The sequence below is a fragment of the Chionomys nivalis genome, chromosome 16, assembly GCF_950005125.1.
Source record: "Chionomys nivalis chromosome 16, mChiNiv1.1, whole genome shotgun sequence".
NCBI classification, from domain to species: domain Eukaryota; kingdom Metazoa; phylum Chordata; class Mammalia; order Rodentia; family Cricetidae; genus Chionomys; species Chionomys nivalis.
In genome coordinates this window covers 15,892,255-15,908,857 of record NC_080101.1, presented here as the reverse complement: position 1 = coordinate 15,908,857, position 16,603 = coordinate 15,892,255, and the positions used below count along the sequence as shown (strand labels likewise).

The 16,603-nt window shown below is 48.5% G+C and overlaps 1 protein-coding gene across 9 annotated transcripts in view; it reads right to left on the bottom strand.

The window, feature by feature from the left end:
* The window catches only part of Ptpn3 (protein tyrosine phosphatase non-receptor type 3), a 108,460-nt gene that overhangs the window by 68,633 nt on the left and 23,224 nt on the right, over positions 1–16,603 (bottom strand). For all 9 annotated transcript variants that reach the window (XM_057790379.1, XM_057790370.1, XM_057790376.1 and 6 more), the window contains exon 2: positions 4,401–4,555. In XM_057790379.1, the coding sequence (XP_057646362.1) occupies positions 4,401–4,555 (155 nt within the window). The remainder of the gene's footprint in view (positions 1–4,400; positions 4,556–16,603) is intronic.

Genomic DNA, 16,603 nt, shown 5'->3' with positions numbered 1-16,603 from the left:
GACTCTGATTGCATGGGCACTATTAATGCAGACACATAAATAAGAATAAAATCTAGTGGGTGCACATTTTCAATCTGTGCACACAGGAGGAAGGGGCAGGCAGATCTCTGTGAATTTGAAGCCAGCCTTGTCTACATAGTGAGACCGTGTCTCAAATGAATATATATGTATAGAAAGAGAGAGAGAGAGACAGACAGACAGACACACAGACAGACAGAAAGACAAAATGTTTCAGAAAATAAAAAATAAGGCGGAGCGCAATGAAAGAAGTCACCCAATATTGGCCTCTGGGTGCACCTGTCAACCTGACTGACGTATCAAGCTCCAGGTCAATGAATGACTCTGAGAAATCACATTGAAGGCTGTCTTTTGGCCTACACACACACACATGCACACGCACACACACACACGCACACACACGACACTGTGAACTTAACTGAGCTTTCTAAGTTGCTTCCATCCCTTAGCTGAGGCTCTCCAGTGACTTCTAAGCTGGAAAACGCACGCGTTACACAGCAAACACGCCATGACCTGCCGCGGATTACCCACGGCAAACGCTAATCCCAGGTCAGCTCCTGTTGGCTGCTTGGGGCCCAGCTGCAGCTCCTTCCCCCGGAGGAACCCAGAGAGTGTGCAGCAAGGAAAACTCTCCACTAACAGCTAAAGATACTCGAATGCCATCCAAAATACCCTCGAAGTGACTTGGCACACATCCCCTTGTGGGATTATCTGCCCCGCTGCTTCTCGGGCATCGGAAGTGAGAAGCCGGTGGGGACATTCAGCCACACTTCACTCCGGAGTGGGACTCAGCGGCCTACTCCAGTGTTTATGGGGCAGCCTGATGTGGGCGCTGGGACAGAGCCACCGTAAGCAGCGCTCTCCTTCCTCGGCTGCAGAAGGGGTGACTAACACGGAGTGTCAACCGCTGTCAAGGGCTTGGACCAGTCAAGACACAGCAGGTAGAGTCCTTGGAGGATGTCATGAACAGTGGGATCCACCTGGAGACAGGGACAAGGAATCCCCCTGTGTCGGGATGACAGGGTGGAGTGTCACCCTTCCCATCTGTCTAGTGGGCCCACCCAGTTTGTAGTTGATGGCACACACAAAAGGTGGCTTTGGTTAGTGGGCGGTGGGGGTGGGGGGTGAGGGGGAGAGATGTACACAGCAGAGCACCATGGAGCATTTGGGAGACTTCAGACTCTATTTTAAGAGGTCACCCTCCCAGGAATGCTTTCAACCCAACCATTTAGCTCAGGACAATGCAAGTCAGAAATAGACAGGTAGAGAGAGGCTCTCCCTGTGAGCTTCTGAGAGCAGGGAATGTGTAGAAAGTGGGTCGCTGTGACCAGAGTGGGGAGAGTTAGGTAGCTCGGACATTCCTGTGGCAAGATCTTTGGGGTGACTTCATGGAATCCGGTCTGTTGTAGAGAGCATGAGCCTTGCCTATTTCCAGAATGCACCACCTTGTATCCTGAAGGCTCCAGAAGCTGCCACCATCTGTCACAAGAAAGTCTCTCCATGGGTAAAAACAAAAGCCCACCTGTTCCCCCAAGTTACCAATTCAGATACAGTGTGCGTGGGGTGTGTATATGTGTGTGGTGTGTGTGTGCTGTGTGTGTGTATGTGGTGTGTGTGCTATGTGTATGTGTGTGGTGTGTGTATGTGTGTTTGTGGTGTGTGTAGTATTTGTGTGTGTATGGTGTGTGTGCTGTATGTGTGTGTGTGGTGGGTGTAGTATTTGTGTGTGTGTTTTTATGCTGGGATAACTTCCATCACCCTCATCTCATTATTTTGGACAGGATTTCTTAGTGAATCTCAAGCCAGGCTGGCTGGTCAGGGAGCCCAAGGGGTGCTCTTAGTTCCACCTCCCACTTTGATTTATTATGTCATTAGCAACTGTAATTTATTGATACCACACTCACTTGGCTTCAACTCTGCAAAGTAGCCCTTAACATCTGCCTTGCCACTGAGATCCAGGCACTGGGAGGCGCCATGCCCATCATACCCATGCTAGGCACTGAGATCCAGGCACTGGGAGGCGTCATGAGATCCAGGCACTGAGAAGCGCCATGCCCATCAAACCCACATTAGTCACTGAGAACTGAGAGATGCCATGCCTAGTAATCCCACACTATCACCCAGTATCACCTGACCATCTGACTCGCATCGTGCAACGCCAAAGCCCTGTGTTCTCGCTGGATTGAGTCTCTCACCTCTGAACTGCAGAATCCAAACATTCAGGTATCAATTCTGCTCAATTTTCCTCCTTCCCCAAAGAATTAAAATAGAATCAAAGCCAGGTGTGGTGGCACACATCTTTAATCCGCACCTGAGAGGTAGAGGCAGGTAGATCTCGGTGCGTTTGAGCCCAGTCTGGTCTACACATCGACCAGACCTGCAGGGCATAGATACATAGTGAGACCATATTTCATTAAAAAAAGTAGGGGAAGTGAGGACAAACATACAGAGAGGACAAACCAGGGCAGCAAAGCACATCAGAGAGCCCTGCCATCAAGTCCCATTGGTCCCACCTCCCAGGTGCCTCCTTCCAGTCACGCCCACAAGACTGCTCTGTCCACCATCAGAACCTGTCTCAGGGACTGCGACTTCAGTCTCCCAATCATCTCCATCCCTGGCCGCTGAGGACCGAGTGACCCTTAAGTCAGGCCATGTCAGGTCTCTATCCAGAGCTCTCTACACTGCCCAGTGTAGAAGTCAGCGTGCCCAGCTTCCAGTTGGCCTCCCACCCCCAATCCTTCTTGATATCTCTGACCTCACTTTCCTCTGGCTCTCCTCCCGTGGGGCTCGTGCTGTTCCAGATGAGCCAGCCCTCCGCCATGAGGGTCCCAGGCTTGGCCGAAAGCACCTTTCCTCACTGAGCTATCTTGTCCTTCTCTTTCTAGACCTTTCTTGAGATGATAAATAACACATCCCATCCTCAGAAGAACCAAGCATAGCCGTAGAGACAGCCGAAGAACCGAGTGGGGCAGTGGGGAGGACGGCAGGGAAACAGATCTCCGCTAATCACCGCCACTGTTGGCTGGCGCTTGAGTGCTGTGGGCTGTTGAGGACTTCTCACGCCCACGGTGTGGAGAGCTGCCCTGGTTTGGAAGAACTGAAAACTGTCTTCTGCCTGCACCAAGAACACTAACAGTAGAAAGGAGAGAGAGAGAGAGAGAAAGAGAGAGAGAGAGAGAGAGAGAGAGAGAGAGAGAGAGGTCGGTCTTATGGCAGAAAATGAAGGGTGTTGGTGCAAGCCTTTGATCCTAGGCAGATGCAGACAGATCTCTGATTTCTAGGCCAGTCAGGCTTTGACAGTCAGTCCCTGTCAAAGGGAAAGAAGGAGGGGTAGTGGAGCAAGCAGTAGCAGCTACTGTAGGAGTCTGTTAGTTTTCATTATGGTTTAAGTGCTATGGGCTTTTCTGGTCAACCCCCCCACACTGTTTGTTTGTTTTAAGACATGGTGTCATGTAGCCCAGGCTGGCCTCAAACTTTTGCTCCTCCTAAATTCACTTCCCAAGTGCTGAATCATAGGAATTTACTACCATATCCAGCCCATTTCCTTTCCTTTCTCTGCATATTCTTTTCTCGAGAGAGACAGGGTTTCCCTGTGTAACAGTCCTAGCTGTCCTGGAACTAGCTCTTGTAGACCAGGCTGGCCTCGAACTCACAGGGATTCACCTGCCTCTGTCTCCCGAGTGCTGGGATTAAAGGTGTGCGCCACCACCGCCCGGCCTCTCTGCATATTCTTTAAAAGATGGGGTACAGGTGATTAGGGGCCGAATTTGATGCTGTGAGGCCTGAGAGACACTGAGAAGTCCTGGACATAGGTGGTGTGTGGAGCGTGGGCGTGCAGCCGGCTGAGGCAGCTGCTGCTCCTGCCTCTCACAGCTGCTTACGTGAAGACCTGAGATCAAGGGCTCTGAGCAGGAGCCAGGCCCTTGTGGAGTGCTGCCATCCATGAGGCTGAGCATGTCACAGGGCACAGCTGCATGCCCAGTCCTGGGCCAGGACACCCGCCCTGTCCTCAAGGGGCACACAGTTTAGTAGGAGACTTATAACCTAGTGATTCTTACTATTTTTAAAATTGCAGAGTCACGTGGGCTCGAGACAGAGTCACGTGGGCTCTATACAGAGTATGGTCATCCAAGGGCCAGTTCTGCTTCGGGGGAGGGAAGGGGTGGAGCCATCAGACAGGTCCCTCAGAAGAATGGAAAAGGTGAGACAGGGGCAAAGGTTGCAAGGCTATGCCCAGCCCAGGCTCACCATCTGAGATCCGAAAACTCAAGCCTTCATTTTTAAGTCAATCTCTTACAATTTTGTAAGCCAAGAACTTAAAACTATTTAAGAGAATTTCCTCAAACCCCCCTCCCCCCTCCAAAAAAAAGTGGAGCACTTACGTTAACTTTAAAGGTCTGTACCAAGCCATCTAAAAATCGTATACTACAGATGACCTCGGATCGAGTTTTCTCTTTGGGTAATTCGGAGGTTCGTATATTATTAATTCTTCCACCCAACGCACGTAACCGGGAGGTCATAACGACCGCTGAGTAACCTGTAATATAAGACGCCTGTCAGTGCTTTCAAAGGCAAAAGATCAAGTCCCACACAGTTCCTCACATGGGCCGGCTTAGGTGCATCAGCTGCAGAACCTGCAGGGAGGGAAAGAGGGTAACAAGCCATCTCTGCATTTCCCCTTTGACTGCTAAGCCAGAGGTTCTCAACCTGGGAGTCAAACGACCCCTTCACAGAGGTCACCTAAGACCATCAGAAGACACAGATATTTACGCTATGGATTTAAAACAGATGTGCGCTGCTGCGCTAGGCTTTCAATACAGATGCAAGGGAGTCCAGACCCTGGCCCTCACACTTGCATGGCAAATGTTTACCAGCCGAGCATTCTCCCCAGGCCCTTGAGATGCTTTTAAGAAGGAAACAACAGGCTGGACTTGGTGGCGCAAGCCGTTAATCCCACTACTCGGGAGGCAAAGGCAGGTGGATCTCTATGAGTTTGAAGCCAGCCTGATCCACAAAGTGAGTTCCAGGGCAACCAGAACTACTAGAACAGAGACTTTTTCTCAAAACAAACAAGAACCCCCTCCCCGCAAAAAAAAAAAAAACTAAAAGGAGGAAGTGGGGGGAGTATCACAGGGCAATTTAAAATCTGACCACTGTGTTTTGTAAGAGTAAGGAAACTGGTTCTAACAACAGCTCCATGATGGGATGGTAGGATAAAAAGGCTGACGAGATTTGAAACTGAGCACACGGCCACAGCAGCCCCGCGGGTGTGCTGAGTGTCTGGACCACGACGGAGAATACAGGAAGCACAATTCAGCATGGAAAGGAGAAGATGAGATTAACTGACTAAAAGTGGAAGAGCAAGAGCAGAAAGAAGCTTTAGAGCGCACGTGCCCCTCCCTGCTTCAGCCGGGCTTCCTGCTTTCGCCCTCACTCTGGGTGCTCCGAACAAGTCCCGCCCCTTCAGGGCCGCCAATCTCCCAGCCGGATACACAGGGTGTCCTAGACGCTCTCAAGCGTGCTCACTGACATGCTGCGCTTAGAACTCACGGTGTGTGTTTCTAGCTGCGCTTCCCACTACACACCAAGCTCCATGAGAGTAGGAATAAGGTCTGGTTTTGTTCTCTGTATCCGTGACACCCAGCTCTGACAGGCAATCCATTAAGTCCTTGAGTAAACCAATAAATGCCCAGAAGAATTAAACAGAAAGTGAAGTCATAAAAGCCTGGGGGTGGCACAAGCCGTTAATCCCACTACCAGAACCACTGGCTTAGCAGTCAAAGGGGACAGAGCAGCGCAGGCAGGACAGAAAGATGGTGAGAGTGTGGCTGGGGGGGAGATGTCCTTCAGTCCAGGGCTCCTCTCACTGCAAGCTGAGGAGATGGAGCAGGACTGGACCAAAACGCAGTGGTTCTGAGTGGGGTCTGAGTGTCTGTGTGAATCTTAGTCTTCCAAGTGATGCTCGAGTTAGCCATTAGCCATCCACAGTCTGTCTGCTCTTGGGGAACAAGGCTCAGACACCCAGAAAGACAGCACCAAATGCCAGGGCAGGGCCAGAGGTAAAGCCCCGGGCGGGCGGTGAGAAGACAGACAGATGTGTGTTACTCTGCAGAGAGAGACCAGAGGGGGGAGCAGACCAGAGACTGAAAACTAAGTCTCTGGGACAACAGGGATGGATACAGGAAGAGGACAGAAGCGGTGTGCTGGGTCGCTAAGATAAATTTAAGGAGTTCAAGGTAAAAGTTCTAGCTTTTAAAAGTAGCTAGCTAGGATAGGAAATCTCAAATATTAATGAAAAAATTCCTGGGACTGGCAGTGAGAGAAAACACACACACACACAACCACTGAAAATTCCACCCACCCACCACCTCCTCCATGCCCTTTTCAATAAAAATGTCACCAGAATCAGGGATGCATTTTCTGAGTAATACAAAAAGTTATCAAAAGACAACAAATGTGTCCCTGACTGCGTTATCCCACACGCAACGGAAAATGTCAACTCCGCTGCTTGCTTCTTGTTGAAGAATCTCGGGTGAATTGTGCTTTTTGGAAGCTACAATAGCATCATTATGAAGTGTAGTATTAACAGGCAGCGCCCCTCAGAGCTTCCTGAGGCAACTTCTGAAAATGAGGCTTTCATTGGTCCTGCCTCCCACGGGGACTCAGCACACGGGGCCTTTGGGAGTCCCTCAGAGGGCAGACTGGGAGCTGAGGTTGGCCTTAGATCATAGCCAGATCTACAGAGCAGATAGAGCAGACAGTCTCACACAGACCCTGGACATAAAACCAACAGGGACTCCAAGGAGGAACCCAGGAATGAAAACAACATGAACTGATGAGCCAACCCACGGGCAGAGTTCAGATGGCCATTCCCCTAGGCCAGCATGGGAATCCCAGCACTGGAAAGTGAACTTCCCAGCGTGGTCACAGAATAAACTCAGAGAGACTGTTCCCTTCTCCCTGACTGTCACACGAAGGCCTTGGAGCCTAAGAACGGCGTCATTTATGAGAACCGCAGAATGTTCTTCCCGTGATTGTCCCCGGAGCAAACCCTGATAAGAGCTTGCCCACCGCTAAACTACACATTATCAAGCCAGGAGGTGCTTCCAGATTGTCTTGAAATTGTATCTTAAACAGTCTGCTTGGACAATAGACGCTGAGTAATTGCCCTGTTTCCTGTACCGCAGCAATCGGGGAACTTGGGGTTTCTATGGCTTCCTTTATAAGCCTCTTAATTCTAAACAAAGCCAAAACCCAAACAGGAACACAGTGGCCTCGGTAACCACGGACCATCACAGCTGCAGGTGAGAGCACTGACGTCATGGGAGCCAAGCCCATCTGCACAAGATTCCAAATCAACGAGCTACAGCTTGGGAAGGGCTGGAACCCTCCGTGGGGTCTACTGTGATTCAGATCCTAATCAAAGTCGAGATTCGGAAAGCATTTATAGAAAAAGCATGCTCTCGTGATGCACACAGCTGGGGCTCGGTCAATCCTGCAAACTCAGAGATGGAACACTACAGAAGGTGCCTCACACACACCAGATATCCATTGTTTATTTGTGTTTATTTATTACCGTGGAGATGGGATCTCAGGCAGCCAAGGCTAGCCTCCAATTTACTACATAGCTGAGGTTGGGCATGCCCAAGTGCTAGGATTACAGGTCTGTGCCATCATGCCAGGATGCAAGGCTAAGTTTCAGATGTGAACAGGCACTGGACTATAGAGTCCAGATTTTGTAGGGCTATCTTGATGTCCACTGTCTTGCAGACAGAGAACGGTTTCCTTTCTCGAATGTTATTCCTTTTAAAGCAGTTCATTTTAGGGTGTTCAAAGCCAGTCACTGCTACAGACGTTAAATACCTCTGAGAGAAAAAAAAAAGGAATTTAGACCTTTAGCTGAAAAATGTGTTTCAAGGTCTAGGGATGTAGCTCAGTTGGTAGAGTGCCTGCCTCGCATCCATGGGGCCCTGGGTTCGACCCACAGTACTGCATAAACCAGGCAACACCCACAGGCAATCCGGCACCTCAGGTGGAGGTAGAAGCTTAAGGCCTGAGACTTTTGGAAAAACATAAACAAGTAAGCAAATATTGATTTAACAGAGACAGGGTCCTAGGAAGTTTAGGCTGGCCTAGAAGTTATGTGGTCAAGGATAGGCTTGAAAGTCTTGGTGCTCCTATGTCCACTTGCCAGATGCCAGGACTAGGCATGCCGCACCACACCCTGATCTTTTTAAAGAAAACAGTCTGGATTTACAAAGAACCGGGCGTGAGTTTTCTGTGTCAGAAAACCACGGGTGGGCCTTGCTCCGAGAACCAAGCCAGGCAAGCACATGCAGGCTGACCTTGGCAATACTACCATCTAGTGGCCACCAAGAGAAAGCACACGCCTCCAACCCCGTGACTTGGGAGCGAAGCAGGTGTCAGCTCTGATCCTGTTTTCCAGGCAGCTGGCTGCTCTCTCCTAATCCTTCTTCCCCACCGGGCTGAGAAACGCGTTCTTCCCTTCTCTTTCATTTTTTATTTTTTTTTCTAATTTTGAGAATCAACAGATGACCGATCCGCTGGAGAGGGAGCTGTCTAGCACAGAAAAGAACACAACGTACCATCAGCCACCTGAGGCAATGACTCACCAAATCACCAGCATTTCTTTCTCAATTATCAATATTTAATAGATGGGAGAGAGATGCCTTATTTGGCTGCTAAGAGAGTATCAGTATTGCCTTTTCTTTTTGCTGGGAACACACAGAAGTTGGGCTGCATTTTGTACTAATTTAGTCTTGAGGTGGGGTGGGGTATAGAGGGCGAGTCAACCCTGTCCTTAACAATCACATCACGCATGCTTTATGGTTCTTCCTGAAGAAAGCAAACCAGATGTCCCCAGGCCCTGTTTTGGGATCAGGCTAAGTAAGGTGTCCCTTAAATTCTAAAGGAAGTGGGCATGCCTTCCTACCAATAAAACTTTATAGCAGTGGAGAGGTGATTCTGGGGATGAGGCACTGGCCATCTAGTGTGAGGACTGGTGTTAGGGAGTTAGGATCCCCAGCGCCCAAACAACATGGCCACCTGTAACCTCCGTGCTCAGGAGGCGGAGGAAATGGGAGGTCCCTGGGCGGAGCAACTGGCTATCTGAACTAGCAGAATCCATGGGCTCCGAGTTGAGCAAGAGAGGTTATCAATACATAAACGGAGTTTGACTGTTGAAGACTTCTGCCACCAAGCTCTGGCCTCTGTGGGCACCTGTGCTCAAACGTATACAGGCACACATACATACACATAATTAAAAACATAAGAGACAAGCACATGTCATGATGTACCCCTCAATCCCAGCACTCCTGAAGCAGAGGCAGGTCTGAGATGCGCACAGTCTTGTGCACACGCACACACATACATAGACACAGTACCCAGGGCTTGCTCTCAAGCACAGGCTACGGGTCGGATTATCACTTTACTCCGAGACATTTCAGCACAGGTCTCCCAAGACCAAGGATATTTATCTCCTAACCACAGTGAAATGACTGCACCCAAGGAGACAAACGCCGAACAAGCGTTTATCTCACAGTTCATAGTAAAGTTTTACAAATTAGTCTGGGCCTGTCTTCCTTTCCTCCTGCCTCAAGATGCAATCTGAAACCATACCTTATTTATTGTGACAGAGCAAACCTCTAATAAACACCCCTGCCCCCCAGACAATGATACAGGCAACCCGGGAGCCACACACCGGAACACTGTCAACCACAATCTCCAGGATTTCTTCTGGTTTTGCTCATCTGTGCCTATAACCAGGGTCTTGGGGGCCAGAGTACTATGTCAGCTTCACTATGTCAGCTTCCGAGGCTACGTTAGTTATTTCCCAGAGCTACGTAAAAAGCAGCTATCCCATCACTCAGGGTGGGAGAGATGCTTCCTAGAGCATTGCTGATGCAGAGGCAGATTTCTCCAATCTGTATGTAAGGGCTGGGATGAGCACAAGTTCAAAAAGTGCTCTGACACCTGCTTTCCTGGCTTCTGCCCTCAAAGCAGCGGGTGTCGTCCTGACCCCAAATTCTTATCAATCTGGAACACCTGAGAATAAAGACAGGCACATGCGCACACAGGGCATCCCTTTCCCAAGCACATGCAAGAGACAGCTAAAAAAGGAGACAGAGAGAGAGAGAGAGAGAGAGAGAGAGAGAGAGAGAGAGAGAGAGAGAGAGAGAGATGCCTATATGGAGTGTGATTTATTAGGCTTGCCAAATGTTTTGAAGTTCAATTCAGCCCAAGTGAATTAAAAATCAGTGGTTTTCGTTCTCGCTTGTGAAATGCCCACATACGTAGGAAAACACATCCATCACCATGGCTTTGGCTGATCAATTTTAATTATGTGCTGGTAACCAAATTATGAAGCGGCACACGGAATCTGACCTTTTTTCTCACGGCTGTGATTTCTGTAAACCGATCAATACTATCCACTCTCATTTTTGCTTTTCTGGCTTTCTTAATTTCTTAAACGCAATGCAGAACAATACAAAGGTTAATACACTAATTTACTATTAACTTCAGTTTCCAATATACACAGTCAATATTGAACGCCTACTAAACCAGGGGTGGGGAGATGGCTCAGTGTGTAAATTGTTTAGGGTTTGAATAGGATTCCCAAGCACCTATTTATATGCTGGGCAGGCATTGATAACCCCAACATTCGGTAGGCAGAGATGGGAGACCACGAGAAGAAGCTGTCTTCCTCTGCCTCAAAGAATAAGGTGTGGAGAGTGATTCAGGAAGGCTCCCAGCATCAACTTTGGCCTTCCACAGGCAGGCACACAAACCCACACCACATGTAACACACACACACACACACACACACACACACACACACACGCCCATACTGTAGGACTCAGCCACGACAAGCTCCATAGAGGCCCAGAGTCTCAATAGTTTACCCTGAGGCAATACCTAGTTATGAGAAAGACCACAAACTGAGACTACCCAGGCACCACCCAGGAACAGACCCTCCAGAGGAAATTCCTAACGTTTCAACCGTGGTGGATAGGATCACCTGCCAGCACACACCCATCGCTTTTCACCAGGACACCCCTAGACAAATGTCAATCAGGAGTCCTAAACTTTAGAAATCCCTCACTCCACACCCTGCTAATGTAACTTTTCTGGGTTTTGCCTTTAAATAATGCCTTCTAAGGAGGGTGGGGTACCTCCTCTTGCCACAACTGCGCCAGTTGCTTTGAGGTCCCTGCCAACTTGTACTGTGCACACAATGAACCTTGCTTTTGCATTTCAGTGAGTCGGTCTCCCTGGTGGTCTTCTGGGGTCCCCACAGACTAGGCACGGCACACACCACATGTAATGTACACACATACCCATATCACATGTAACATATACATACCCACACCATACATAACACATACAACATGTAACACGTACCCACACCACATATAGCATGCACACACATGTAACACATACCCACTCCACATGCACGCACACACGTCACACGCACACACATAACACATGTAACACACACATCTAAGTTAGAAAAACAAGTTTCTTCGTTAAAAAGGCACTTTTTGCCATGCGTGGTGGAGCACATTTTTAGTCCCAGCACTCGGGAGGCAGAGGCAGGTGGATCTCTGTGAGTTCGAGGTCAGCCTGGTCTACAGAGTGAGTTCCAGGACAGCTAGGACTACACAGGGAAACCCTGTCTCAAAACAAACGAAAAAACAAAAACAAACACAAACAAGGCATTTTCACATTTATTGCTAAATTAATGTTAAAGTCGGTAAACAACTTCTCTTGTTTATATGCCAAAAAAAAAAAAAACTTTAAAATACTTTTAAAGCTTAAAGCCTGCTAACCAATGGTAATCATAATGATGTGAAACAAAATGAAAAAAAAATACCGGGTAGGCATTTGCAAAAGGACTTAATACTTTTCTTTTCTAGGAAGCCATCAACCCTGACTTCACAACTCTGTCCCTAGATCTTTAACTGGTTGGCGGGGGTGGGGTGGGTGGGGGGCTCCCAAAGAAGCCCCACCATCACCAAAGCTGTGAAGGGAAAATTTGTCCGATCAGTTCAATTCGAACCAAGGCCTGTAATTAGCACCCTTGTTCTCAGACGACTTCAAAATGCCAAATAGTTTTCTTATTCTAGAGCCCGGGGTTTATTTATAGGTTTTATTTATAGTATGGATAGCCTGGACATTGGGAGGTTAAGAAGTGGCTTCAGCACCTCTGAGTGCAGTATAAAAAGCAGGCTTCTGGAGTCCCAGGCGGTGTGAGGTTGCCTATAAACTTTATAGTATAAAGGGAAACAGGTTCCCAGCCCTGTAGGCCTCAGCAACCTTAACACAGATTTGCCTGGGGCAAGAGGAAACCAGCCTGGGAGCGTGGCCACTCTGTGTAGGAACAGGAAGCCCTTTTCAGGACAAAGGCAGCCAAAAGTCCCCAGGTCCCAGGCCTCCCTCAGGTGACTCTTCTCCTGGGCTGACAATACCTGTTGGAGAGACTGTTGAAAATGAGATTTTTTTGCCTCACAGGACCCACCTCTCCCCTCAGGATTGTTTCCTGGGAGACACGCGGTATGGACTGTGCTGGGTGGGCCTGGCCCACGCACTCACCCAACAGGCACCGGTGAACTTGCCCTGTTCTCTACCACCTCAGTGAATCCAGAAGCCACAAACCTGCCTGCTGAGACAAACAGGTCAAACACAAGGTCCAGAGATGGATGATTCTGACCAGGTCATGCTGTGGAAAGGAGACTTTTCTAGAACTTACTTAAATTTGGGCCAGGGTGTCTCCCAACAGCCTCCAAGTAATCCCCAAATTCCAGTCTTATGCTCGAGCATTTTTTGTCACCCCCCCTTTCCTACTCCCCCCACCCCAGGACCTGAAGATCTTGTTTTATAATTACTTTTGGCTTCCTTTGTTATTTTTTCAGCAAAGGAGTTCCGGATCATTTACTCACTCAGTATTCATTTACTCGGCCCCAGGCCAAGCCAGGAAGTGGCAAGGGAGTGGGGGGGGGGGGGGAGAGGCAGAGGTGCTGGGAGCCTAACTTCCATAGGTTAAGAAGCCTAGGGGATGGCTACAGAGCTGGGGACCTTCTGGGCTGATGGGAACAGCTCACCACAGTTTCCAGGCCCCGGGAAAGACTCCCCAGCCGCAGGACCACACCGAAAGGTCAGGAGGGGAAGTTCAGGGAGGTTTTAGGAGCTCTGAGGCCTCTCTTGCCTGAGGGATAACTGAGATCTTAGTGAAAGTTCAAGGAAGATTAGGCCAGGTTCTTTCAGAGGCTTTTACACAAAAGAGGAATCTGGATCTGGTGAGAGGTTTAGCACCAGGCAGTGGGAAAGTGGGAACTACAGCTTAGCCGCGTCCTAGTGAGGAGCAGCCTCGTAATTGCTTACAGTTCTCTAAGATTCACTTTCCTCATCTAGAAAAAGGCGGATTTCCCTCCCTCCCCGGACTGTTTTGAGTCTTTCAGAGAATACGTTTGCAAATTAGCCACTTTCTTTTGCTGCTGTCGTTTTTTATCTTGTTTTTGGAGATGGGGTTTCTCTTGGTAACAGCTTAGAATGTTCTGGAACTCTCTTTGTAGACCAGACTGGCCTTGAACTCATGGAGGTCTGCCTGCCTTTGCCTTCTGAGTGCAGAATAAAGGAGTGCACCACCACCGCCTGGCTTGACTGATTCTTTTTAACTCAATGGTTAAATAGGTGAAATACATAGGTTTCAGGGCCTGGGAGAAGGTGGGGTCTAAGCTGGCCACCTTCTGTGTGGACTCCCAGAGCTCCTGTGGCAAAATGTGAGGCAGAGACAGGAGAATTCCCAGAGACTCACAGGCCAGTTAACCTAGACTATGGCACACAAAAGTGAAATACAGAAGAAAGACCCTGATCTCAATCGTGGGAGAAAGCAAGTACCAACAGCCATGTTTACCCTCTGATGTCTACAAACAGGCTATGGCCCTCGTACACACAGGCCCCCTCAAACACACAGTACACTTACAGGAACAATAAATGAAAGACAAGGGCACAGATTTCTGCTCAACAGAAGAAAAAGCTTAAGGAAAAAGGCTGCATAATATACATAGTTACCAAAATCATTTGATAACCCAGAAATTCAACTTTTGGTAAAAGGAAGTGTCAAAAATATGCTTAAACAATTATGTATGTATAAGTATAATCATATTAGTATAACTTATAGAAAAAGAAATCCACTTGTACATAATTGAGTACTAGATGAATGTAAACTCACACACACAACCGAAAGCAGTCTTCACACACGCAAAAAAAGGCTGCATAAACAAGGGAGATACAGAGCTACTCACTGGAAGGGTGGGGGAACTCTGAAGAACCTAGTGGAATGTGGGCGGTTCTTAGTTGACCAACACCCATCACTAGAGGTAACTAGTGGAGGAACTCGATGACACCCATGTTGAGAAGGATATTAGAGAGCATGATAAATGGGGACCAAAATCCTATCACGACTTCTGTTTTGAAAGTACCCAGGGTATATTTCTATTTATGGAGGCCATTCCCAACTTCTCAAACTATCTCCTGACATAGATTTCCATGGAAATCATTCTAAATGGATGTCCCATTCTTGGAAGTTTTAAACGGTCCATCAGATCATGACCTGGGGGGCAGAGCAGTATGAAGGCACAGCAAGGCGTTATGTAAGGCAAAGAAATGTGCTCAGTTCTTAGCACTTTCTCCCCAAAATTAAGTGACCATCCTCTTTTTATCTTGTCTGTGGATAGTTCCACCAAGCTCAGAACAGACTGGAAAAAACAGGATGGAATAAATTTACTCTACAGGAACATGAATCAAGTTGCATAAACTTTACAAAAATACTGTGTTAATATTTGCCCTCAGTCGTGGCCACACCCACTTGGGTGTCAGCCTCTGATATTTCTGTCTTGGGCTCCAGCCCCCGCCCCTTTACAGCCAAAAAGCAGCAGAAGCCTCCACTAAAGAAAACAGCTAAAGTCACTTGGAAAGGTTTGAGATGTGCTAATCACGGTGAGTCCCAGCCAAGAGGCTGGAATCTCACAGTGTACTGTCCTGCCAGCCTCTACCACTGCCAACAAGCCTGAAGCCAGGGACAGCCTGGCCAGGAAAGAAAACAATCCTCACGACCGTCGTGCCGAGCCTTCTCCAAGCTTTTATCTCAAGGCCAACAACACAGAAAAAACACTCCCAGCCTTACCCTTGCTCCCAAGCCCACTTTCCGGAGTACTTCCATTTTGATTATTCAGCTGAGGAGGCTTTTCTTCAGTTACCTTTTCTCTCATGGGTTTCCTAGGCAGGAGCCCTGAGAGGCTCATTCCAGCCCTAAAGCCCTCTGCCTGGAAGGCCTCAATCCCACAGGCCATCTCGGCCTGGACCTGGACGAGGTAGGCACTGTAACCATGCCAGCTGCCAGTGCCTCTAGAAACAGAGATAAAGATGTACTTTCGTAGCTGGGCGGTGGTGGCGCACGCCTTTAATCCCAGCACTCGGGAGGCAGAGGCAGGCGGATCTCTGTGAGTTCGAGACCAGCCTGGTCTACAAGAGCTAGTTCCAGAACAGGCTCCAAAACCACAGAGAAACCCTGTCTGAAAAACCAAAAAAAAAAGATGTACTTTCGTGGTGCCTATTCAGCTTCCTGGGGTTTTGTCTCTTGATAAAACAAGAGCATAAGACTAATAAAACTCTTTTTTTTAAGACTTAAAATGGCCAGGCGGTGGTGGCACGCACCTTTAATCTCAGCACTGGGGAGGCAGAGGCAGGTTGATCTCTGTGAGTTCAAGGCCAGCCTGGTCTAAAGAGCAAGTTTCAGGATGGGGTGAGGGGGGAAACACACGACTTAAAACAGAGTTAGCACGTAAAATTCTGGTATTTGGGACTAAGTTGAAAGAAATTTATATGAACATTCAAACACCATGTTCTAGAAACTAAATGTGCAAAAAATTGCAGAAATGTATAACTGTCCCTAGTACTAATAAAAGCAGATGTTTAAAGTCTTAAGAAAAAATGTATGTGTGTGTGTGTGTGTGTGTATTACTGGCATTGCTGCATTTATTTGAACTGAGCCCCAACATGTGTTGAAGGCCAGGAGTGCTTGGTGACTTGAGTAAAGCCCATTTTAGGGGGAGTATCTCCGAACGCCTAGGCTCTGCCACTGGCAGACAGACTAACAGACTCTGGACAAACTGACTTCCTAGGTCTCAGCTTTTAACATTTCCTGGGAGCAGCGGGTTTCAAACCCAGGGCAGCAGAGGGCCTGTTCTCCCACTCCCATAGTCAAAGTCCCTCTCACCTCGTTCCTATGCCCCTGGGCTCTGACATGGCGGCTTTGGTCGGCTCTGCTCCATTAGACAGGTCAGTAGCTTAGACTCAGAGAAGCATGCCCAGTCAACTCCAGCAGTAATGTCGGTTCTACATTACACACTTGGCAGCTCGGAGTCTCCTGACCCGTGACACTGGGCGGGAGGTGAATTACAGGTGATTCACTCCAGGTAAAGCAGGGCCCCACACTTCATCATGCTGTCTCTGTAATTTACTGGCTACAGGGCCATTCTTATCCCGGTGAGATAATCTCCATGAG